Genomic DNA, 27,766 nt, shown 5'->3' with positions numbered 1-27,766 from the left:
TATTGATATCATCATGGGAGGCTGATACAGCACGCTTGCCAATGATTGTATTACACATACAATTTATTTGTATTTACTACTAAGTATATAATAAGTACGGATATATTGTTGGAATGAGGAAAATAAATTAAGTATTTTTAATTTTATTTACATTAATATATAAATCATGACACTGTTTATTTTCAGTTAATACAATCTCGCATTTAAAAGTGCACCGACAACTACTAAGAAAAATGAAACATTAATCGCAGTTGAAGAGTTTGTTCCGGTATCAGCTGTTAATTCAGCTGTTGAGTTCAGTGTGGTTGGTAGTTCTGTATACAGTTGAAGCCATTTATAATTCGTAGTATTTGGTTTCTGACATTCTGTAGGTAATCGGATATAAGAAGAGTATCGAAGGAAATCGTATAGACTCTGAGGACATCCGAACTGCTCTGCGTTTGTTATAGAACATTCTATTCCTTCGTCCATCAGTCTGTAGAATACAAATAACAATTGAAACAGTGACATGTAGTGGATATACAATTTGCACATGAAGTTATTTAGGTATAATTAGTTATCTTACCTCCTATACATTTCTAGTAATATGATTGGTTAAAAGCGTCCTCGTGGAAACCGTTTATTTTCAATATTAGGTTAGTTGGGAGGCGGGGCTTATTCCATACGCGGTTAGAAGTGGAGTTACGTCCCTTTATATTCCACATAAGGTAATAAGGAGGCAGGTAAGTGGTGTATTGAAGTTAGCCCCGCCTGTAATAAACACGGTCTCCATCATATTACTAGAAATGTATAGGGGTAAATATAATTTGTATTAATTCCTCTTATACATTTCTAGGAATATGGTTGGTTGAAAGCTACAGCGTGGGGACCGTGGATATTTGAATTTACGGTTAGAACTGGTGTAAAGATTAAAAAAAACATAAGGAGTAATCTGAAAGATCTCAACAAACGAAGAAATTGATGATGAACGACTAAACGAAATTTATGAAACACTTACAAGTTAACATCTGCAGTATTTTGCCATCGTCCAGTCAAAATGATGTATTACGCACCTGCAGTATTTCTTACACGGTCCATTCAACATGATTTTTTTTTTAAATACATATACCGGTAAAGTTCTACAACGTTCCGTCAGCACGTGTAATTACATAAAGTATCTGCAGTATTTCTTCTATGTCCAGTTTACACGTGATATTACCAACACACCTACATTATATCCCCAACGAATAGCCAACATGTTTAATTTCTACTAATACCTACAGTATTTCTCCAACGTCCAGTCAACACGTGGTATTACAAACATACCTATAGTATTTTCCCAACGTCCAGTCAACACGTGGTATTATAAACATACCTATAGTATTTTCCCAACGTCCAGTCAACACGTGGTATTACAAAATTTTCCCAACGTTTAGCCAGCGTGTTTAATTTCTAATATAGCTGCAGTATTTTCCCAACATATAGTCAACATGTTTAATTTCTAATATACCTACAGTATTTCTCCGACGTCCAGTCAACACGTGGCATTACAAACATACCTATAGTATTTTCCCAACGTTAAGCCAACGTGTTTAATTTCTAATATAGCTGTAGTATTCCCCCAACATAAAGTCAACATGTTTAATTTAAGAAATAATTCCTTCATGTCATGCTCTATGCTCATTTTAACATGGGTAGGCATTATATTTGTCGATATTTTACACTGAGCGTTAGCGAGGTGTAAAGTGGTCAAATATAATGCCTACCCATGTTGCTCTATGCTCATTTTAACATGGGTAGGTATTATATTTGTCGATATTTTACACTGAGCGTTAGCGAGGTGTAAAATGTGGTCAAATATAATGCCTACCCATGTTAAAATGAGCATAGAGCATGACTTGAATGAATTATTTCGATTCTAATAGGACAAATACTGTATTTTTATAGGTTGAAGCGTACGAAAATACCGTAAAAATCTTTGGCTATTCCCGTTTCCTCCCCGAGGACTCTGTACATTAAATTTCAAAGTTTAAAACTACGTGCAGGGAAAATATATGTTGTTTTATGAAAATATACAATAAAAGTTTATGTTAGCTGCTTAAATGTATATATTTTAAAGGATAACGATTGAAATAACGTTAATATAAACAGTAAGTTCGTGCGCATGTGTCAAACATACTTTGTGCTCATTAGAACACGACTTTGTTTACAAAGCGTAATAAGGACGTCATATTAGAATTTCTAATATAAAACCTACAGTATTTCTCCGACGTCCCGTCAACACGTGGTATTGCATGTATGCCTACATTATTTCCCCAACGTTTAGTCAACATGTTTAATTTCTTACCTGCAGTATTTCTCTCACGTCCAGTCAACATGTTTAATTTCTTACCTGCAGTATTTCTCCCACGTCCAGTCTCCCATTTGTATATAAGCATCCCATACATTATCTAGGTACACAGAAGGAGCAACACAGAACTTGTTATTGTACTGATTAATCAAGTATTCCCTGTTCCCAATGCATTCCATACCTTTCTCATAAACTGTAGAAATATATATCTTTTTTAATCCTTTATGTACTATTTGTGTCTACTTTTTACCATTTTTTATTATTTCACCCTTAACAGAAATGTCACTTATCTTAACGAAATATAGTTTTTCAAATAAACTTAAACTGCTGTTGAAAAATCAAATAAAATTTGAAGTACAATGTAGAGGTAACAATCAATACTATGAACTATAGATTTCTTCTTATATTTGTATAATTCTTGTTTGGTGTTAGTTGGTTCATGAACACTTAGGTATAGACATATGGTCTTTCATAGACTTCATCCGTCCGGCAGTAAAACCCTTAGTAAGTTACAAAAGTGAGGGCTCTGTTTCGTTGTGCTGGGTGTACATGTATAAATATACAGTCACGTCCAGTCGGATTGTGAACGTTTAATACGATGCCGCGTGTACATTGAAGATCTCGCTTCTTTGAACGTCAAGGAACTCTTACAAATATTCTCTTATATGTAGGTTTCTGTTTGAACCCTGATGTAAGGCTTGTTTTCTGTCCTATCAAGCCTTAATTTCTAGTCGGTTTCAAAATGTCCCGCCCAAAGTCAAAGTTAACCTAAATGACAGATTCTGCCTATGAGGGTTTGGATTTTGGTTTACAGAATAGAGGATATTGGGCAAAAAAAAGTGAAGATGATGTGGGAAACATATAAAGAATAGAGAAAAATAGGTTAGACTAAAAAAAAAGATTAGAGAATAATGGGTTTCTAAAATATAAAGAATCGGAAATAACAGGCACCCTTTATAAAGAATGGGCACAAATGGCCTACAAATTTAAGAATATAGAAATAAGAGAACCCCGCATCCGTACCCTCACAAATTTGTTATATATCTTGATTGATTAAATTTTTCCCGTGCTGAATCTGCATGTCATGCATGCCACTTAACGTGCAGCAATCAACTATAAATCAGGTAATGGGTTGCTGTCTCATTAACATGTAACTTACATCTTACTTATTTCATCTCGATGTGATTTTAAACCAATTACCAATTCAACAAAAACAATGACATCCAATTCAGTATGTTATTTTTTTATATATTTTTAGATATTCACATATATACGTTATTTTGATTCTGTGCAAGTACCATAAGCACACTTATTACAAATCAAAATACTAAATTACTGGAACTAAGCTCAGAAGATATCAATAATTTGGCAAATATTTTGTTTGCCTGTCTCGAAATCAAGACCACCGACATAGCTAAAACGAGATTACCGGAAAACGTCAATAGAGACAACAACCTAACAACACTAAAATCCAAAGATAACATTTGGGTTCAAGACTTCAATATTCTCGTTATATAAATACACTTGGCAAGTTAAACACGATGTAAGATGAGAGAGATTACACATTTAAGGATTATCTGCTGATACATATAACCGGATTAATAACGCCCATGTAAGATCGTGATATGATTAAACACATTATCGATATGTTAAATTATTTCTAGTTCTATTGAAAAGTAAAAACACAAAAATACTGAACTCCTGAATGTTTGTGTATTTCATGAAAGTTTCTTTCTTTGATTGATTTGACGAACAGAGTTTAAATTCCCCGGCGGTGCACATCGTTTATCTTTATAAGGGCAATTACATAAAAAAAAATATGTTTAGTTCTTGGAGAGCAATTTCAAATATATTTCCAAGGGGCATAATTTATCAAAAATATTTGATCGGCACTTACGTTCGTAATAAACATTTGATATGAGTTTAATAAAAATCTGGCAAAACTTGTACATGTAAGAGCATTTACAAGGCCAATTTCTATATTATTAATGTTTCCAAAAGACTCTAATAGTTGATCGGCACTGATTTTCGGACTCGTTGGACACATTGCTGATAAAAATTTATAAGTCTTATAAAAATATGGCAAGAATGGATAACAAGACCGGAAGGATGGACGGACGGACACCCAGTATTTTAATTACCCCCCCCCCCCCCCCCCCCCCCCGGCAACGCGTCATTTGGCTCATCGTCAAAATGTTCAAAACTAAAAAGATCTTTTAAATTATTTGTATCAAACTATATGTCATGAGGGTACTTATATATTTTTAATTGCAAATTATAAAAAAAAACTTGTGTATGCGTCTCCTGTTTGTATGAATCACCCGTCATTCACACGGTGTTTTGTAAAAGAGGGATTTTGTTGTTGCACATATACGATTAAAGATGCTTGGAAATGAGGGGCGAAAGATACCAGAAAGACAGTCAAACTCATATAGATCTCAAATAAAGTGCCAACGACATGGCTAAAAAACGAAGTACAAAAACAAGCAGAAAGACAAATAATAGTACATTAGACACAACATAGAAAACTAAAGACTTAGCAAAGCAACACGAGATACCAGAGAGACAGTTTAACTCACAGATCACAGATATGAAATAAACTAGCAACGCCATGGCTATAAAAGAGAAATAAAACCAACAGGCAAATAAAGGTACATAAGACACAACATAGAAAACCAAACCCATAGCAACACGACACCTCCCCCCCCCCCCCCCCAAAAAAATAAAATAAAACAACACAACACAAAAATTGGGTGGTAAAACTTATAAGTAATTTGTACTTACCATGTTTATTTTTACACGTTCCTATGAGGAAGGCTTTGAAAGTATCTTTGGTTATTATGTCGGGTCCACTGTCTCTATAGTCCGGACATTCGTCAATAACTTTATTGTAGCAATCTAGAAGTCTGGTCATGTTGCTGAAAAATAAGTCAACACAAATCTTTATTATTTATTTCTCTCTCAATTTGTTTGTTCTATTTTAGTTTATTCATTAATTTTATTATTTCGAATGCACGCTGTACTCTGAAAGATTGATGCATAAACATAGAATACAATATGTCTATAGTTGGTGTCATACAATTGTCAACAAACAAGAATATAATAGAAGTATAATATTACATGCAGAGGCGGATATAGAGGATTATTCAGTGGGCTTGGACCCCCCTTTAGTGGGAAAACATGTTGATTATATAGGGTATCAATGATGCATGACAAGAGCGAGACCCCTTTTAAACAGTCAGTGCCCCACCCTTATGAAAATTTCTGTTATTTTTCTTTATTTTCTGTTGAATTCCATTATTTTTTCGTTTCTGTATACTATGAACATACGTATATATATTATAAATAATACTATTACCTATCAATTCCAAGTATCTTCTCCACTGCTATAGCGATCACTGCTATAATATATAGAGAGTTTCTATATAGTATAGTAGTATAGTAGTATAATCATAGTATACATGCAGATAAACGCGAAATTGATTTTCCTCACGGTCCCTGAGGACTTATAAAAATTTATATACTTATAATAGAAGTGTAATATTACATGAAGAGGCGGATATAGAGGATTATTCATTTTAAAAATAAGTATATATTGTCAATTGTGTCCGGTGGACATTTTGTCATGGAGGACATTATCAAATCCTACACACACAGGAAAGAAGTGAGAACTGCCCTTAATATACGAGTCTAGAATCTTACTTACCTAACTGCACACACAGGAGAGAAGTGAAAACTACCCTTAATGTATGACTCTAGAATCTTACTTACCTAAGTTCACGAACATGCAAGAAGTGAAAACTACCCATTATATATGATACTAGAATCTCACTTACCTAACTTCACACACAGGAAAGAAGTGAGAACTACCCATGATATATGATTCTGGAATCTCACTTACCGAACTTCACACACATGAAAGAAGTGAAAACTACCAATGATATATGATACTGGAATCTTACTTACCTAAGTTCACACACAGGGAAGAAGTGAGACTGCCCATGCTGTATGATGCTGAAATCTAACTAACCTAAGGGAGGACATCAAAAGTTCAATGAAGGATAAAAAACTTAATTCACAGTTTTTCACTGACTCCCCCCCCCCCCCCCCTCCCCCTCTTAACTTAATTTTGGAAAAATTGATTGACCATATAGATATATGTAAAAATCAATGTCGGATAACCACATCTTGCAGCAGTTCAACCCCCCCCCCCCCCCTCCCCCCCCCCAAACTGTTTGAATTTAGTTTTTTATCTTACATTGATCTTTTGATGTCGTCCCTAAGTTCACACACAGGAAAAAAGTGAGAACTGCCCTTAATATATGTGTCTAGAATCTTACTTACCTAAGTTCATAAACAGTAAACAAATGAAAACTACCCATGATATGTGATACTGGAATCTCTCTTACCTACCTTCACACACAGGAAAGAAGTGAGAACTGCCCATTATATATGAGTCTAGAATCTTACTTACCTAACTGCACACACAGGAAAGAAGTGAGAACTGCCCATGATGTAGGATGGAATCTTACTTACCTAAGTTCACACACAGGAAAGAAGAGAGAACTGTCCATGCTGTATGATACTGAAATCTGACTTTAGTCACTTACCTAAGTTCACATGTAAGACATACACATGTAATAGTGTCCTATGAAAAAGTGTCCACATCGACACTTTTTCATTGAAATTTGGTATTTAATAATGTCCATTGCCATAGAATGGTGTCCCTCAAAGGGACAGATTTTTACTGCTAACAATATGAAATAGTGTCCACTCACAGGACAAATTTTCATGGTAGTTGCTATTAAATTGTGTCCTCCAAGGGAAGTAATACAAAGGTCATTACAAAGTTTTATTGTACTTGAATTTTAATTAAAATATGAAGGATTGATGAGAAATTGACCAATATACAAATGTAAACAAATAAATAGTGGATGGAAGTGAATGTAGAGAAATTTAAGTTCTAAGAAATTCCAAGCAGTTGGTAATGACAATGAAAGAATAACAATAAGAAGGAAGTGTAAAATCAAATATGCAGAACTTTATAATATTTATTATGTCAGATAAGAAGGCAATAGAAAATAAATAATGTCCATTGCCATGAAATATTGTCTCCTAAGTGGACAGCATTTTACAGCAACAGTTATGAAATATGGTCAATCTGCAGAACAAATTTTCTTAGTGAATGTTATTTAATTGTGTCCTCAAAGGAAAATAAAATGGAACAGCATCTGACATGTATATAATTATATTAAAAAATTAATACATTTATTGAATATTCATGGAGGACATTATTAAATCCTACACACACACAGGAAAGAAGTGAGAACTGCCCTTAATATATGAGTCTAGAATTTTACTTACCTAACTGCACACACAGGAGAGAAGTGAAAACTACCCACGATATATGATACTGGAATCTCACTAACCTTACTTCACACACAGGAAGGAAGCGAGAACTGCCCATAATATATGATGCTGAAATCTAACTTACCTAAGTTCACACACAGGAAAGAAGTTAGAACTGGTCATGATGTCTGATACTGGAATCTTACTTACCTAAGTTCACACACAGGAAAGAAGTGAAAACTGCCCTTAATATATGAGTAGAATCTTACTTACCTAAGTTCACACACAGGAAAGAAGTTAGAACTGGCAATGATGTATGATACTGGAATCTAATCAAGGCTCGACATTAACGTTTGTTCGATTGTCCGGGACAAGTCGACACAGGTGTCGGGCAAGTAGATTCACCATACTACTTGTCCGATGGGACAAGTGAAAAATCAAGGTCAGATAAAAATAGATCAAATTCAAGACTTATACATTCCCAAAAATATGAATGATTGTTTTATTGATCATACTAAATGAAATAATTATTCATTGATTGAAACAGAGACATATAAAACTTGTATAATATGTCTCTGATTTGGAGTATTTGAACATGCTGGCAGCCATTGACCAGGGGGATATAAGTAAGGGGAAAGAAATCAATGTTAATGTATCTTCTTAGTATAAGCATTGACGAGTTCCGAATGGTCGATGTTGACGGATGTGTGTAGATCGAAAGAGAGAAAAAAATCACCAATTGTTTATTATTTACTGCACCTGTTCACAGATTTACAGATTGATATGGTTTTGAACATTGTATTTATCCATGAGTGACCTATAGAAAACTTTTTTACATTTACATTTTACACAAAAGAAAGGATTTTCACCTGTGACACTGACACTTTTTCCCGCCATTGAGAATCTCGTTCAAAAAAAAAACAAACCCAAACTTGTAAACAAAGGGAATAGCTTCATGTCTACTGGCTTATTATAATCATCAATAACATTTGCTAGATAGCTCTATATATAGTCATATAACCTGCAGCAGCTTCATTATTATATTGTTTTCTTTGTGCTTTATTTTCCTGCATTTATATGTCCGAGATAAAACTAGAAAAGTTTAGTAACAAACCTATTATTGAACCTGAAGGTGTAAAAACCTATACACCAATTATTTATTCGGATAGCAAAGGCACATTCCTGAGAGATAACATTTTCCATCCACTCCAAGAAAACATTGTATGGAACTGTTTTAAAGGCTCAAAATCTCGTGATTCAGTAAAGTGGCTGGAAAAGAACATTAAATCTTTAGTTCTCAAATACAATAAAATTTGGCTATATATTTGGATAGGTACTTGTGACATAACTACTTTGGACCGTTCTACATTCCTCATAAGCTTAACCTCTGAAGACACCTCTGAGATCGTAGAGCAAATTACAACAAATTTTCAATTAATAGCCCAAATTATATCCGCATATCCTCAGTGTAGAGTAACATTTCTCGAAATACCAATATATTCTATAAGGAAGTGGAATTACTCTCATGGGCATATGAACCCAATTGAATTTCTTCAACAGGACAAAATTCTTGACATACAAGTCTCATCTCTAAATTCAAGTATCAAAATTCTAAATACTTCTCTCAACAACTTTTCTCCAGACTTCTCATACGACTTATACAGGACTTCTAGATACAGTACACATACGGATAAAGATAAAGGGTTACACAAAACCAGGAAATACTTAAACACAAATTTATATAAGGACGGCATCCACCCAACTCCTCTTTTGGCAAAAGTCTGGTTAAAGAAATTCACTCTGAGAATTATCAGAGACTGCTGGATCTAAACTAAAATCATAGACTTTCGGTAAGTGTGGTTGTTCCGCGCTATACCTAGAATCTAAAATATCTACTTGTAAATCTACAAACAAATACAACAGTTATCTACTAGGTCAGTGTGGTTGTACCGCGCTATACCTATCTTCAAATCAGATAACCAGCCATCAAAGATCCTACAAGAAAAATCCATGTTATAACAAAAACTGTATGAGTCTGTATATATATACTTATGTATTAAAATAGTTTGTTTATACAATAAATGCTGAGCTAACAAGTTTACATTTTGTATCGTCTGGTAAGTGTGGTTGTACCGCGCTATACCCAGTAATCATAACCTTAGTAGCATACCTGCACATATTGGTCAATAAAGTTTATTTCCATTTTATTAACCTGATCTCTGGTAAGTGTGGTTGTGCCGCGCTATACCTAGTCACTTAAGCAGAGGGTAAGGAAACCGTAGCTGTCAAAGCATATTCCAGTAGTTAATTCTTCATTACGTAAGACCAAAACAAACAAACTTCTCCTGGTAAGTGTGGTTGTGCCGCGCTATACTCTATGAAAGTTGTGTTTTAACAAAACCTAGGGCTGCAAAGCATCTCTCAGTTTCTTTTCTGGTTTTTTGTCGTGGGTTAGTGTGGTTGTACCTTGCTATACCGCATCATTTAAATAGTGAAGTAGCAAAATATTGGTGGAAAAAGCATCTCTTCTATTAATTACCTGAATAGCTAACAAAATTTACTTGTCAAACCCCACCTGTGGTAAAGCTGGTTGATCTGTGCTAAAACTTATCATAAAAAGAAAAATACAAAATCTTGGGCTGAAATCTAAAGAGCAAACACGTACAAGTTCCCCGGGGTAAGTGTGGTTGTTCCGCGCTAAACCCTATATAAAAAAATAGCACTACATTGTTTGTAGCATAACATGGCAGACAGTAGCACCATTAATGAGGTGGGCAATAGTCAGTCTCTATCACTGCGTCGCAGTCAAAGATCAAATACAAATCTAAGGAGATCAGATCCAACACCAAATCATGTCGATAATAAAATACCTACCTTTCAGAAAGACTACCAACTCAATGTTAATAAAGCTATCAGCAAGAAATTATCAGGTTGCTCAGATTCTATGATCAGATATGAAATGAAACAAAAGAAAAATCTTTGTATTCAGCTCAACACATCATCATATCTTATCTTTAAACAAAAGTTTTTTGAAATACTAGAAGGGGATGACTTTTTAGAACACTTTTCAGTCTTAAAAGAGAGAGTAAAAGATAAAAAAGGCCATGAAATAGAGATAAGGCTTAAAGTATCTGCCCAAAAGCATGATCATGCTAAGGCATACCAGAAATATACCATAAATTTATACCATTCACAATCATCTGCACTAGTTAATGGACCCAAGGCAGACTTATTTATGGAAACTATCCTCCCGCAAATAGAAAACCATCTATCACAAAATGAAGTCACCATAGGTGATATGAACAACAAAATTACTCAGGCGATAACTCACAGTAATATTGTCAGAAATCAAACTCAAGTTGACGATGACCAAGCATACACAAAGGGAGCTTCATTTATTGATTCCCCGTGTCACCCAATTACATCGAAATCTGATCTATATCAGGAACACGAATATTTATGTCCAGTATGCAATGGCAAAGCAGATAAAGACACCATAGAATGTGAAAGCTGTGATCACTGGTTCCACTATAGCTGTGTTGGTTTAACAAAAAGCAAGGTAAACAAGATTGACCCAAATGTACCTTACATATGCAATGGTTGTAATGAGAACGAACTATATAATGATGACCGTACAACGCATCTAAATCCTAGCATTTTACCTCCACTAGCAAACACCCATGAAAACCAACCTTCAGGCTCATTAATTAAAACATCAACCACTGAAGTTATCATACCAAATCCATCCACTATCAGAAAAAGAAATCCATACTTGTTGAACCACTCAAAACAAGCTGAAAATCTTAATGACCAAACGTCAACCAAAGAGTATAGCAAGAGTAATAATGACCAAAATGCACCTGAGAATTGCATGTACCTCAACACCCCTGTTGACCACTCTGTTGCAAAAGAAACAATCAATATTCCAATTGACCAAAGTCCTTTCGAAGAAACCACCAATATCCAGTATAATGAAACATCTATGAAGGAAACCAATACTACTCTGAACAGCAACAATAGTGTAACTATAAATAAGATAGCAAAAACTCCTAACTTGTCAACTTCAACAAAACCAAAAACCACTTCAAGACCAAAAACCGGCACAAATAACCGGGATATGGAGCTACATGGTTATGTAACAGAATTGGAACAAAAGCTAAAGGACCAAGAGAAAACAATTAAACTCCTTCAAAAGAAAGATTCTTTGACCAACAAAACACAAAATAGCAGTTATCATGGAGAAGGGCATATCCGGAACAGTATGGATCCCAACAACCAAAATCAACAAAGTAACCAGAATTTCAATAGAATAGATCCCTTTAACATATATGAAAGGATGCACCAAATGGAAATACAAGCCATGGAATCTCGAATCAGAGCAATTGAAGTCCAATCATCCCAAAATTTATCTATCTGCTCTGCGCTAACTACGCAAATGGCCCTACAGCTACAACAGAGTATGGCCACAATGAACCATCAAATTAGACAACTAAACCAACAACACCAATTTGCCAACCCCCAACCAACATGGAACCAACATACCAACGTGAACAATCCAGGTCCACACTTGTTTCAACAACAAAATCAATATCTCAATCCGCAACCAACATGGACCCCACATACCAACTTTAACAATCCAGGTCCATACTCGTTCCAACAACATCCAAATATTCATCTGTTTCCTCAACCTCCAGCTTACCAATTTACACGTCCGCCACCAAATATTCAACATACAAGACAGTTGTTTCCTCCTTACTACAATGCCATGCATCATCCCCCTCAGGCTAACATAGTTAACAATTCAAATCCTCAAAGAAATGATCATAGTCGCTATGCAGCTTCATCAACGAAAACTCCTCATCCAAACTATAACAGGCAAATCAATCAAATACCGAAAAATCTATCAGATGATTCGCACTATCAAGAAAAACCTGTTCAAAAAGAATTGAACAAAGCGAAAACTGAATACAAATCTGACCAAACAGAAAGAGCCGAGTACAACACCAACTCAATAATACTAGCAAAAAGTATGGACACGGAACTGGCAACCAATACAGATGTGGCGAAAAGTCCAAAGTTGCAAATGGGAAAGAGAAATATAACTGCATCCACTGACAATCATGTGACTACTTCAACCAATATTCACCAATCACCATCCTGTGAAATAGAAATAAAACAGACAACAAAAGATACTGGAACTTCATGTAGTGTCGATAGCACACCACATAATTTTTTAGAACTTCCCGGCCTAAGGAAACAACCACCAGACAACGAATACACGTTTCTTCCTTACAACCAAACCACGAGAGATTAAAAGTTACCACTTTCAATGTTGAAGGGGTCAAAACTAATAAAAACTATATTTTGAACCTACTAAAAGCACAGGATACAATCCTGTGTGCTCAAGAACATTGGCTTTGGGACTATGAGAAAGGAAAACTGGATGAATTATTTCCAAATTTTAATAATTACATAAGATGTCATGATACATTCGATCCTATTGTAAATTTCCAAGCACCAAGGGGACAAGCGGGTATAGCTATCTTATGGCCAAAAAAGTGGAACGATTTAATAAGAAAATTGCCAGAAGGCAACGAAAGAGTCATTGCTATCTCTGTTCAAACCAAGGATCGACAAGTTTGTATTATCAACTCATACCTACCAACTTTAAATACAAACTCAGTAATAAAATATAGGGAACATTTAGATATTATCAAATTTCTTATACAAAAGTATTGCTATATGGATTTCATAATCTGTGGGGACCTAAACGGAACCTTACTCAATTCAAGGCATAATCAACATGATAGAATATTAAAAGAGTTTGTCAAAGACTATAATCTACATCAACTAGATGATGATGATCACCTTCACTCTTTCTTTCATCATAATGGAAAATCTACATCTAAAATAGACTACATCCTGTCATCAAATAGCAACCTTATCCACTCTATTCAAACTTTCTCACAAGATGCAATAAATTTATCAGCCCATGTACCAGTCAAGGCTCTTTTAACACTTCAAGCCGACAAACAAAAACAAAAAAAATCATCAAATTTCAGCAACGAAGTACTGCATAAAACAGAATGGGAAAAGTGTGTACCAGCTATTTACAGTGAAGCAGTAAAAAAATCATTAGATCAAAATAAAAATCGAAAAGTAACAACAGAAGACCAAACAAATAATCTAATAGATGCAATTAAACAAGCTGCAAGGAAAACAATTCCGACAAAAACTTTGAAAATCCGCGGCCCAAGACTAAAAGTTTCACAACATGCAAAAAAGTTGCTTACGATTAGCAAACAGAAACACAGGATATGGGACCTTCATGGGAGAAAGAGAGGTGAGGACACTTGTTTTTTGGAACTGAAGGAAGCAAAAAGAAACGTAAGAAAAAGACTACGGCAAGAAAGAGCAACTGAATGTAAAGAATTTTATAAAAAACTGGAAAGTGAACCCAACTCTAAAAATTTCTTCAGATTAATACGCAGAAATACAAACAGCACTAAAGAACTTGCTACAACCATACTATATGATGATCATGAACTCACTGATCCTGAAGAACAAAGAGAGGCAATGGCAAAATATTTTCAAAATTTAGCAACACCTAAGGACGATCCTGATTTTGATGAAAAATTTCTAAATAACTGCCAATTCCGCTGTGAAATTATAAAAGAAATCTGTAGCTTATCTGATTCTAGTTCAGACAAATTCAACCCCACCGAAATTTCTGAGGCAATATCAAATCTGAACAATGGAAAGGCATGCGATGAATATGGGCTATCTGCTGAACACTTCAAATCTGCTGAAGATGTTGTTGTTCCGTATCTCGTTTCTCTATTTAACCAAATATTGGCTGAGAAAAAGGTACCAATCCAATTCAAAACCGGTATTCTTAATGCAGTATGTAAGAAAAATAAAGATGACAAAATTCTTGATAACTACAGAGGCATCACCGTATCATCAATTATAGGAAAAATTTTTGAACATGTTATCCTTCAGAGAGTGCTTCTGAAATTAGATAAACAATCAGAGTTACAATTTGGCTTCACAAGTGGCCTCTCACCAGCAATGGCAGCACTGCTAGTCTCTGAATCGGAACTTATATCAAAAAAAACAAAAATCTAAATTAATTTTCGGACTTCTGGATTCACAAAAGGCATTTGATGTTGTTCATCATGATATTCTTCTCGACAAGTTATTTGACCAAAATATTGATCCAGATATTTGGGAAATCATTTTTGATATGTACAACAACCTTACCTCTAAAGTTAAATGGAAAAACGGATTTAGTAACAGCTTCCCTGTACGGCAAGGAGTCCGCCAAGGAGGAATTCTATCCACCCATTTGTACAAACTGTACATTAACGACCTACTTACAGAACTTGAAGAGAATGGTATGGGCCAGTACATCGGCACAAACTTTACGGGATGTCCAACCTGTGCAGATGACATTATACTACTGTCATCAACTGAAGAAGAAATGCAATCTATGCTAGATACATCTAAAAGATACTCAGACAAACATAGATACAAGATCCATCCAACCAAAAGCGTTACAATTAATAAGTATAGTAACTCAAAAACAACGAAGAGTGAAGTTCAATTCAAACTCGATGATAAAAACATGCCATCAGCTAAACAAGGTACACATTTGGGTATCATCAGAGCAATTAAGGACCAAAATAAAACAAACATCCAGGACAGAATAAGCTTAGCCAGAAGAACAGCTTACTCTCTTATGAACGTTGGAGTACATGGTACTAATGGACTAAACCCTAAAACTTCCTATATGATATATAGAGTATACGTTCTACCAAGACTACTTTACAGCCTGGAAGTTCTGCCACTCAATAATGGGGACATTAAGTTGCTAAGAGATTTCCATGTGAATTTTTTGAGACAAATACAAGCTCTTCCTTCACGTACAGCAATTTCAGCAGTATACTTACTCGTGGGTGCTCTCCCCATAGAGGCAGAAATTCACAAAAGAGTTCTTAGCCTCTTCCACTCCATCTTTTCATCTAACAACGAGAATCTAAAAAAGGCTCTAGAGAGGCAGTATGTTCTGCAAACACATGAATTAACCTTCCTTAACAGAGTAGCAGATATTTTATACATGTATAATCTTCCTCCATGGACTGATCTGAAAGATCAATTACCATCAAAGTTATCATGGAAATGCAAGGCAAAAGAAGCGATAAACAGCTACTGGAAAGTGAATCTTCAAAGGGACGCCAATAGCAAAACAACACTAAAATTTCTCTGCATCCCTAATTTAGACATAGGAAAACCTCATTCTATCTGGAACAGTCTACCACCAAACATTGGCGAACTCAGGAAAGCAACAATAAAAGCAAGGTTATGCACAGGGACATATATATTTCAATCGCAGAAAGCTCGTTTCTCAAATATGAATCTTGATGCAACTTGCCCAATCTGTCAACTGGAAGAAGAAGATATCATCCATTTTCTCACTCGCTGTCCCGTTCTGGAAGGTATACGCAGAGAATCTCTTGGCGTTATCAAAAGAATTACCATCAATAAAATTGGGCTAGGCAACTGGAATTCTAACTTTCACGAGAGAACTTGTATTGCCCAACTAATCTTGGATTGTCAGCAACTGACTCTAAACAATATTCTCCCTCTGGATGACCTTTTTCTTAATTCAATAGAAGAACTAAGCAGGAACCTATGTTATAGACTTCATCTAAAGAGAGTATCCTTTCTTAATATCTAGTTCCCATAAGGTCAGTGTGGTTGTACCGCGCTATACCTTAATCAGCTATCTTCAATTTCACGAAATGAAATATGGCTTATTCTCTGGACAATCTAAGGAATAATCATTAATGATTTTTCGACAGTACAACTAGGTCAGTGTGGTTGTTCCGCGCTAAACCTTAATTACATCAATCTTATACACCGAATTTTAAATCTTCATTAGGTTAATATGGCTGTCCCGCGCTATGCCTTCATTTGCTGTCTTAAACTCCGTAGTATGAAACATTGCTTATCTTTAATGTAAAGTCATCGCCAAGCCTTTTGTACAGAACAACTAGGTCAGTGTGGGTGTTCCGCGCTAAACCTATCAATCCTGTATGTAAAATTAAATGCTGAGAAAATCCATGAAATAGTAGAATAACTGGTCAGTGTGGTTGTGCCGCGCTATACCTATAAAGGAAATAAATATGCATGTTTAGCTTTAATACCCAGTAGCTACACACACATATATATATAACAGATAGTTATACATGTTATAATGGCTATGCATAATTAGATCGCTTAGGACATATAAGCTTATATGCATGATTTTATTGATTTATATATCGCCTAGTAGTACACATAGACAGATGTAGTAGCTGTAGCAGGCAGAAATCTGAAAACTATTTATTTTTATATTTTCTTTTTACCTTTTAGTAACACTGTTTTAGTGAATGTAAAGATTTTTTACTATAATGTATGTCCTGTAAATAATATTCAAAACTTTCTTAAAACTCTATTAATAACCTTTTAATTGTGACACATTTTTAATGTACATAGAAGTTATTATTATTATTATTTTTTCAGGGATTTAACTGTATATATTTTTTATAAGGTTATTTTTAAATAGTTATGTTTTCACTGAATAATTAATTATTATAAGGGTTTAACCAACCTTAATTTAGTAAGGTTGGTGTACTCCAACTATTGGAGGAAGTTATAGAGGAAAGAAGAAGAAGATAAGCTTCCTTGAATTAGGAGCACCTCTATATGGAGTTTTACCTAAACTTTAAAATATTAAATTAAAGTATGTTTCATTTGATTTTGCTTTTATGCATAACAATACATTAAAAGAGGTTTTATTTGATCTATAAAACTATCTATTAGATCTATGATATAAAAATTTAAGATTAAAAAAAAATCAATCTAAAAAGGCAGATTTTTTAGTGAAATGTGTATGTACATGAAAATATATCAATGTATATACAAATCAAAATAAATTAAAAAGGTTAACTCATATACATGTTCAAGGTGGCCAGGTGTTTTTACATCCTTGGTTTAACCCATACCACTACAAAAGAATGAATAGGTCCATAGGGGAACGTAGTGGTTTGGGAAGAAATGATGATTTAATGATTGACAAATGATAGTGACATTGAGTCAGAGAACACAGTCTTGCAAAAAAACTTTCATTCTGAAATAATGAAATGTATTTTGATGTGGTATTCATATAACATTACAAAATGCTCCTTTTATTAGGTACAATCAAAGCCCAAGTGTTATTATTGTGTGTGTGCCATAAATCATGTTAGATTTTCAATTATGAATTCGGACAAGTGAGTTAAGAGTTCGGACAAGCTGATTTTCTTGCCACTTGTCCGAAGGGACAAGTTAGAAAAAATGTTAATGTAGAGGCCTGATCTTACTTACCTAAGTTCCCACACAGGAAAGAAGTGAAAACTGCCCTTAATATATGAGTAGAATCTTACTTACCTAAGATCACACACAGGAAAGAAGTTAGAACTGCCCATGATGTATGATACTGGAATCTTACTAACCTAAGTTCACACACAGGAAAGAAGTGAAAACTGCCCTTAATATATGAGTAGAATCTTACTTACCCAAGTTCACACACAGGAAAGAAGTTAGAACTGGCCATGATGTATGATACTGGAATCTTACTTACCTAAGTTCCCACACAGGAAAGAAGTGAAAACTGCACTTAATATATGAGTAGAATCTTACTAATACCTGGGATCACACACAGGAAAGAAGTTGCCCATGATGTATGATACTGGAATCTTACTTACCTAAGTTCACACACAGGAAAGAAGTGAAAACTGCCCTTAATATATGAGTAAAATCTTACTTACCTAAGTTCACACACAGGAAAGAACTTAGAACTGGCCATGATGTATGATACTGGAATCTTACTTACCTAAGTTCACACACAGGAAAGAAGTGAAAACTGCCCTTAATATATGAGTAGAATCTTACTGATCTAAGTTCACACACAGGAAAGAAGTTAGAACTGGCAATGATGTATGATACTGGAATCTTACTTACCTAAGTTCACACACAGAAAAGAAGTGAGAACTGCCCTTGATGTATGATACTGGAATCTTACTTACCTAAGTTCACACACAGGAAAGAAGTGAAAACTGCCCTTAATATATGAGTAGAATCTTACTTACCTAAGTTCGCACACAGGAAATAACTTAGAACTGGCCATGATGTATGATACTGGAATCTTACTTACCTAAGTTCACACACAGGAAAGAAGTGAAAACTGCCCTTAATATATGAGTAGAATCTTACTGATCTAAGTTCACATACATGAAAGAAGTTAGAACTGGCCATGATGTATGATACTGGAATCTTACTTACCTAAGTTCACACACAGGAAAGAAGTGAGAACTGGCCATGATGTATGATACTGGAATCTTACTTACCTAAGTTCACACACAGGAAAGAAGTTAGAACTGCCCATGATGTATGATACTGGAATCTTACTTACCTAAGTTCACACACAGGAAAGAAGTGAGAACTGCCCATGATGTATGATACTGGAATCTAACTTACCTAAGTTCACACACAGGAAAGAAGTGAAAACTGCCCTTAATATATGAGTAGAATCTTACTGATCTAAGTTCACACACAGGAAAGAAGTTAGAACTGCCCATGATGTATGATACTGGAATCTTACTTACCTAATTTCACACACAGGAAAGAAGTGAGAACTGGCCATGATGTATGATACTGGAATCTTACTTGCCTAAGTTCACACACAGGAAAGAAGTTAGAACTGCCCATGATGTATGATACTGGAATCTTACTTACCTAAGTTCACACACAGGAAAGAAGTGAAAACTGCCCATGATGTATGATACTGGAATCTTACTTACCTAAGATCACACACAGGAAAGAAGTGAGAACTATCCATGATATATGATACTGGAATCTCACTAACCTTACTTCACACACAGGAAGGAAGCGAGAACTGCCCATAATATATGATGCTGAAATCTAACTTACCTAAGTTCACACACAGGAAAGAAGTGAAAACTGCCCTTAATATATGAGTAGAATCTTACTTACCTAAGTTCACACACAGGAAAGAAGTTAGAACTGGCCATGATGTATGATACTGGAATCTTACTTACCTAAGTTCACACACAGGAAAGAACTGAAAACTGCCCTAAATATAGGAGTAGAATCTTACTAATACCTGGGATCACACACAGGAAAGAAGTTGCCCATGATGTATGATACTGGAATCTTACTTACCTAAGTTCACACACAGGAAAGAAGTGAAAACTGCCCTTAATATATGAGTAAAATCTTACTTACCTAAGTTCACACACAGGAAAGAACTTAGAACTGGCCATGATGTATGATACTGGAATCTTACTTACCTAAGATCACACACAGGAAAGAAGTTAGAACTGCCCATGATGTATGATACTGGGATCTTACTTACCTAAGTTCACACACAGGAAAGAAGTGAGAACTGCCCATGATACATGATAATTGAATTTTACTAACCTTAGTTCACACACAGGAAAGAAGTGAGAACTGCCCATGATGCATGATACTGGAATTTTACTTACCTTAGTTCACACACAGGAAAGAAGTGAGAACTGCCCATGATGCATGATACTGGAATTTTACTTACCTTAGTTCACACACAGGAAAGAAGTGAGAACTGCCCATGATGCATGATACTGGAATTTTACTTACCTTAGTTCACACACAGGAAAGAAGTGAGAACTGCCCATGATGTATGATACTGGAATCTTACTTACCTAAGTTCACACACAGGAAAGAAGTGAGAACTGCCCATGATGTATGATACTGGAATTTTACTTACCTTAGTTCACACACAGGAAAGAAGTGAGAACTGCCCATGATGCATGATACGTGAATTTTACTCACCTTAGTTCACACACAGGAAAGAAGTGAGAACTGCTCATGATGCATGATACTGGAATTTTACTTACCTTAGTTCACACACAGGAAAGAAGTGAGAACTGCCCATGATGCATGATACTGGAATTTTACTTACCTTAGTTCACACACAGGAAAGAAGTGAGAACTGACCATGATACATGATAATGGAATTTTACTTACCTTAGTTCACACACAGGAAAGAAGTGAGAACTACCCATGATGTATGATGCTGGGTTGGCTATATTGACTCCTTCATAATAATAACAGTCTACGATACTAGCTTTCTCATCGTTACAAAGGGGATTGTACTGATTCTTCGAATGGGTCTGTTCCACTTGTGTCACTGTTAAAAGATAAGTAATTGTACTGGCACAAGAATGACAACGGCCTAAGACATAATTTACGAAGCTGAAATCATCCCTTCGTAATTTTTACGAACGCCATCACGAGTTGGTTGACCGTTATGGAATTTCACAGATGATATCGGATATGTTCCTTATCTCGTACCTACAATACCCTTTCCAGCATTAGACTATTTACCAGATTTGTAATAACATTAGCAACACAACGGGTGCCACATGTGGAGCAGGATCTGCTTACCCTTCCAGATCACCTGAGATCACCCCAAGTTTTTGATAGGGTTCGTGTTGCTTAGTCTCTAGTTTTATATGTTGTGTCTTCTGTACTATTATTTGTCTTTTTATTTTTAGCCATGACGTTGTCAGTTTATTTTCTATCTATGAGTTTGACTCTCCCTCTGGTATCGTTCGCCCCTCTTTTACAACGTATCTAAGACTTATGACTATACTTTTTATTTGAAATTATCATAGTTTATTACATTGGTTGCAATGAATTACATTGATTTCCCAGTTAAATAAAAACCGATAATTTCACATGTGAAATAAACGTGGTTATTTCACTCTCTGATGTCATACAACAATAGACGTTGTCAAGACGTCGATAACGTCGGATCAAAACAAATTGTCAATGCGTAGGAAAAAGATATAGTTCCTTACATTTTCTACATTAATTTCATAAAAAAAGCCATTTGCCAATGTAATAAAAAGAATAACTAATCGCCGTATTTGAATATCAAAAATAAGACAACTTGTGACCGAACGCCGCTGCTGCGCACTCGTTTAATCCATGCGTCGTTCGGTCACGCGTTGTCTTATTTTTGATATTCAAATACGGCGATTAGTTATACTATAATTACATTTTGTGCCTTTTTAAATTGTTATTCACGACCATACATAATGACATAATGAGGATACCTAAAACACTTGTTGTATACAATGAAATAATTCCATGAGTTCCATGAACTTAAAAAGTATGTGTATATTTTCTTCTATCTATATAGCCCCCAAGGGTGGCTGCGCAATAGAAATATGGTCACTTGGTTTTTTTCCGACTAGCAGCAAAACGCTTGCCGAAGTGGTGTGTCCGTTTGGTTGTACAGGATGTACAAGTTTGCAGCCACGTCCGGTCAGAATGGGGACGTTAAATCCGATGACTCGTGTAAAGAGAGTGTCACGATCTTTCCACGCTAAGTACCCTTGCAACAACTCTTCGAGGGGTCCGTATGTGGCAAAATTTCTGGACGTTATGCAACCAACAGTCAAACAATGCATCTATATATGAATTAAAATATAATTATATGTCTTTCACTTTTCTTTAAATGTCCCTCTCTATTTCGCATGCTTTTTCAAGTACACGAGTTCAATGTAACAGTTTAAAAGATATAAAAAAAAATCAAGTATAATAATAATAATAATAATAATAAATTCTTTATTTAAAGAGGGTAACTCAATTAGAAATAGTCTAATTTTCATTGAGGCCCTCAAACAAAATACATGCATACAGTTAACATTCATACATTCATACATTAATTTACAATATATATTACTAGTATATACACAATTCAATCATTGAAATATACAAAGGGTAATAAATGACAATATTTGATATAGTTTTGTTAGAGGAAAACAAATTAGTTGACTTGCAAATAATTTTCAAGAAAATGATTATAACTATGTTTCTTGAATAATTCCACATTAGGACATTTCTTTATTTCGAGTGGTAAATTATTCCATACTTTGGTTGCAGAATAATGAAAAGATTTTTTATAAAAATTTGTATTTGGTCTTGGAACAAAAAGATCATTATTAGAGACAGATCGTAAGTTGTGGCGTTGCACATCATCAATATTTAGTATTGCTAAGTAATCAGGTGTTAGCCCATTTACAATTTTATACATTAGAATTGATTGTTGGTATTTTATTCTTTTGGTAAAAGATAGCCATTTTAAAGAAGAAAACATGAAATTAGATGGAATAGAAATATCGCATTCCAGTATAATTCTTGCTACTCTTTTTTGAAGTTTTATGATTCTATCTGAATCTTTTTGTAATAAATTTCCCCAAACTGAACTACAATAGTCTATATATGGTAGAATATATGCATTATAAAATAGTTGCCTTGTGTGTATTGGCAAATATACTTTAATTTTATATAAAAGTGATACTTTAGATGAGATAATTTTACATATACGATCAACATGATCTTCCCAGCTTAAATTTTCATCAATGTCTATTCCAAGTAATTTGAAAGAATGGACATTCTCAATACATGTTTCGTTGACGGTAATACATAATTGTGATAGTTGTTTAAGTTTTTGTTTTGAACCCAATTTCATACACTTAGTTTTTTGTGCATTGATTTTCATACTGTTATTGTTACACCAAGATTGTATAGCATTTAAATCATTTTGCAATATGCTGTTTATTTTTTTCAATGTTTTTATCATGAAAATGCAATGTTGAATCATCAGCATATAAATCCATATTGGATTGTTTAACATGAAGTGGTAAATCATTTATATATATTAAAAATAACAGCGGACCTAAAATAGAACAAACGATTTATCAGATTTAATGTTAGCGTATTGGACTTCTTGTTGTCTGTCAGACACATATGATTTTATCCAATCTATTATATGTTTTCCGATATGATAAAATTTTAACTTTTCTAGAAGTATGGCATGGTTAATAAGGTCAAAAGCCTTACTGAAATCTAAAACTAAAAACACTGTACCAACTATTTCTCCATTATCTAAATATTTTAACCATTCGTCAATTAGTTTAGTTAGCGCTGTTTGGCAGGAATGACCTTGTCTGAAACCTGACTGGGCGATATGTAACAATTTTTTATTGTTAAGGAATTCATATAACTGTGTACATACATGTCTTTCGAAAATTTTAGATATGGTATTCAAAATAGAAATTGGACGATAATTTGAGGGAATATCTCTTGGTCCTCCTTTATGTATAGCAGTTACTCTTGCAAGTTTTAATTTTTGCGGAAAACGATTTGAAGTTATACTTTTGTTTATTAAAAAAGTTAATGATGGGGATATTATTTCTGCACTTAACTTTAAAAATTTGGGACCTATTCCATCTAAACCTGCGGATTTATTAATATTAAGATGTTTTAGTTGAGAACACACCTCTCCAATGGAAATGAGTTTTAAATGAAAATTTTCAGTTTTCTTTAATTTTTCACTAGTAAAATTTTGTAGCATAGAAAAATCCATATCTGAAGTATTATTTCCAATAAGTTTTTCAGCTACGTATGAAAAATGAACATTAAGAGTATTTACAATATCTTGGTTGTTATAAACCGTTTGATTTTCATACTGCATTTTAGGTGGAAAAATATTATCCTCTTTTGGATTTAACTCTTTAATATGATTCCAAAGTTCTTTACTATTTTTGGAACTAGTTATGGCGTTTTGGTAATATTCCTTTTTTGCATTAAATATTAACGACGTTGTTTTATTACGCCACTTTTTAAAGTTTATCCAATCTTTTTTTGAATGATACATATTCCTATATTGAATAGAGTTTTTAATTTCTTCATTAAACCATTCGGCTTGTTTAAATGTTTTTACTCTTTTAGTTTTCATTGGTGCATGCTTGTTTATAACTTGATTAAAAAGTTCATACCATTTGTCGACAGCAATATCAATATCATCTTCCATTTCAACAATATGAAAAGGGGTTTGATGTAAGTCTGTACAAAAGGCATCTTCATTAAATTTTTTAAAAACACCTATACTTTATTTCGATATGATTTTCTTTTTTTATCTTTATATTGATTTTTCTATTTAAGCATACAGGATAGTGGTCACTTAAAGCATATGAAGGTACATGACAATGGACAATATTTTCAGGATTAGTAGTGTAAATATGATCAATTAGAGTTTAAGATTTGTCACAAATACGTGTTGCAGTAGAAATTTGTTGTTGAAGATTAAAATTGTTTATGAAATTGATCCATTTTTTATTCTCAATTTTAATCAAGTCAATATTAAAGTCCCCCATTAAAATTATCTCTTTGTTTTCTGAAAGAGCTGCATTAAATTCTTCCTCAAAAAGATCTATCCAGGACTGAGGGGAATTTGGTGGTCTATAAATAGTACAAATGAAGAAAGGTTTAGATTTTGGAAATTCTACCTCTAACCATAAAGTTTCTAATGTATTAATGGATAAATCAGATCGATTTTTAACTGCAATAGAATCTTTGACATAAACCAATAGGCCACCACCATCCTTACACTGGCGATCTTTTCTGAAAATGTTGTATCCCGGCAATTTACATTGTTCATTGTTAATGTCAGGTTTTAAGAATGTTTCAACTAATCCAAATACATCTAAATATTTGTTGTTTATAGTAGTTATATTTTTTAACTCGTCAAATTTAGATAAAATATGTCTAACATTAAGGCATACAGCATTGAAACCTTTACATTTTAGATTAAGACAGTTTTTTGGATAATGTTTGTTTCTATTACAATTAGGTTTTGAGCTGAGGCTATTAGCATATTTACCATTTTCTGATTTTTGACAATTTTCTGTAGAACTTTGTTTTTTAAAATTCTCAGCTACAGACATACATTTTTGAGTACATATACATTTTGATGTATTACAATTTGGACATAAATTAAGAAGTATATCGAAATTGTTATGAAGTAGTAATGATTTACTATGATTTGATACTTTGTCTACAAATTGAAATACATCAGATTTATCCTAAAGTGTGTGACAGTCTTTACAATGATGACCATAAAAGCCACAATTAAAGCAGATACCATTGAATGTCTTTGCAATGGTTTGTCTTTTACCATGTTTTTAAGTATGACGAATTATTGTCTGAAAACTGAAACCGCCTTTTCTTTTAAAGAAATTAAACCATAAAACTTGAAAATGTAATATCTGAAATTTATAAAAATCTAAAGTGGGCTCACGTCAATAGTAGTAATCAATTCACCAAAGATTTTTGCAAATTGGTTAAAGCATTTTAGAGTTATTGTCCGACATGTCGACGACGGACAGACAACAGTATACCATAATACGTCCATTAACAGGCATATAAAACCGGCAATTATACCATATTCGAAATTTTATTTTAGAAAACAATTAAATAGTTGTATATTTTCATGCCTTTTTTTGAATTTATTTTCAATTTAAATGGCATTGGTTATTCATAGAAAATGTTTAGGAAAAAAAATATTTATTCAGATTCAAAGTGTCTCAAAAGATCAGCATGTAAAATATTCTCCTATTTGTATTTTCCCTAGCAAAATTGGAATTAGTGTTCATACCGTGTCCCTGGACTGGTAAGGGTTATATAAAAAGTATGTATCAAATTTTTTACAATGAAATAAATTAAAATTAACAAAAATAAATATAAAAGTGGTGAGCCGTTACAGCCCAATAAAAACTGATACATTCTTAAAGTTTTGATTTCATATGTAAACTCGAAACACTGACATTTTGATGTAAAATCTTCATCCATTGTACGACAATGAAATACAAATGTTGTCTTGAAATGAACTTTTTTTTTGCCTCAAAACTCATCAGAATTTCAAGAGAAAAATAAATTATAGTCTATACTTTTAAACGAGAAGACCTCATTCTCTTCCTTCCCCAATAAATTAATCATCACGTTTGCCTTTGTGTCCTATAGGTACCATGTATTGTCGCATTTGTCATCCATTCTTATGTTTATTCAGTTTGGGTTATTTTGCGAGAAAAACGAAGAAAAAGGCATCCGAATATTGTTTCCGTCATGAGACCGACTTTCAGACATACCCAAGACTTCCGATTTTAAACGCAAAACTTCAAAAGAGGGGGTAAAGGGTTATTTTCGTACAACGTGTTTTGAAACTTGATATTTCGAGTGCAGCCGTGAAAAGGGTTCGTTATTCACCGTGTTTCGTGAAATCGATTAAAAGAAAACTTACAAGAAATTTTTAATTGTTCATTCATCGTTAAATTACAATTTTATTTCGAGTTCTTCCGTGCAGATACCCCCTTTACTCCTCTCTTTAAGCATAATTTTCATAATTACTCGGGAACAGGACAATTATTTTCGAGTTATTCTGCATGTATTCTATGATTATAATTATATAATATAGAGAAACTCTCTATATAATATAGCAGTGATCACCGTGGAGAAGAAACCTGGAATTGATAGTTAATAGAAAACACACTTTATTTATATTATATGTATGTTCATAGTATACAGACACGGGAATATCATGGAATTCATAAGAAAGCAAAAAAAATAAAAAATAACGGACTTTTAAAAAACAGGAGGGGGGCTTTAAATAATTGTCCTGTCTCCAAGTGCCTATGACACCTTTTCTGAAATTCTCCAGACATAAAATCTTTTACAAAAATTCATCCTACAACAGTTTACATACTTTCAACTAAGCTATAAATACCCGCGAGTACGCGGGTGTGTTCTAGTTTTATTTAAATCTGATAGATAGTAAACAATTAGATGCATTTTACTACATATTTACTAAATGTAGGTTGTACTTACCACAAAAAAGAGAAATGAAAAATATTTCCTTTATATTCATAACTCTATCAGTGTCAATGACAACCAGTCTCAAAAGTATCGCATTTAATCAGAAGTTGAAATTTATAAATATGTAATTAGATATATATGATGATAGGATGAACTCCACGTGTTTACAGAAATATGACTAGGTGTTGCTTCAGGATACTGATCGAAATGATTGGAGACGATCCAGGATAAATAACATTCACAGCTTTTAGTGTCTCGCACATATCATCCTTAATTACTATC

General features: G+C 33.9%; 1 protein-coding gene across 1 annotated transcript; it reads right to left on the bottom strand.

Annotated features, from left to right (window-relative positions):
- Positions 1 to 160: 160 nt before the first annotated feature.
- On the bottom strand, positions 161 to 27,766 carry LOC139494916 (uncharacterized). The gene is made up of 5 exons (XM_071283050.1): positions 27,497 to 27,766; positions 20,789 to 20,951; positions 5,114 to 5,247; positions 2,372 to 2,522; positions 161 to 475 (listed from the first exon to the last, which is right to left on the bottom strand). The coding sequence occupies exons 1-5, from the start codon at positions 27,534 to 27,536 to the stop codon at positions 187 to 189; spliced, it is 777 nt and encodes a 258-aa protein (XP_071139151.1). The 5' UTR covers positions 27,537 to 27,766; the 3' UTR covers positions 161 to 186.

Source organism: Mytilus edulis, chromosome 11 (genome assembly GCF_963676685.1).
Source record: "Mytilus edulis chromosome 11, xbMytEdul2.2, whole genome shotgun sequence".
In the NCBI taxonomy this organism is placed as follows: domain Eukaryota; kingdom Metazoa; phylum Mollusca; class Bivalvia; order Mytilida; family Mytilidae; genus Mytilus; species Mytilus edulis.
Note: the sequence above shows the minus strand (reverse complement) of the source record. Positions and strands in the feature narration are given on the sequence as shown.

Excerpts from the sequence above, each read along its gene's own strand:
- LOC139494916 (XM_071283050.1), bottom strand. The coding sequence starts at position 27,536 with ATGAATATAAAGGAAATATTTTTCATTTCTCTTTTTTGTG. Across the intron at positions 20,952-27,496 it reads TTTCATTTCTCTTTTTTGTG|TGACACAAGTGGAACAGACC; the intron begins GTAAGTACAACC and ends ATCTTTTAACAG. Across the intron at positions 2,523-5,113 it reads AACGTGTAAAAATAAACATG|TTTATGAGAAAGGTATGGAA; the intron begins GTAAGTACAAAT and ends ATATTTCTACAG.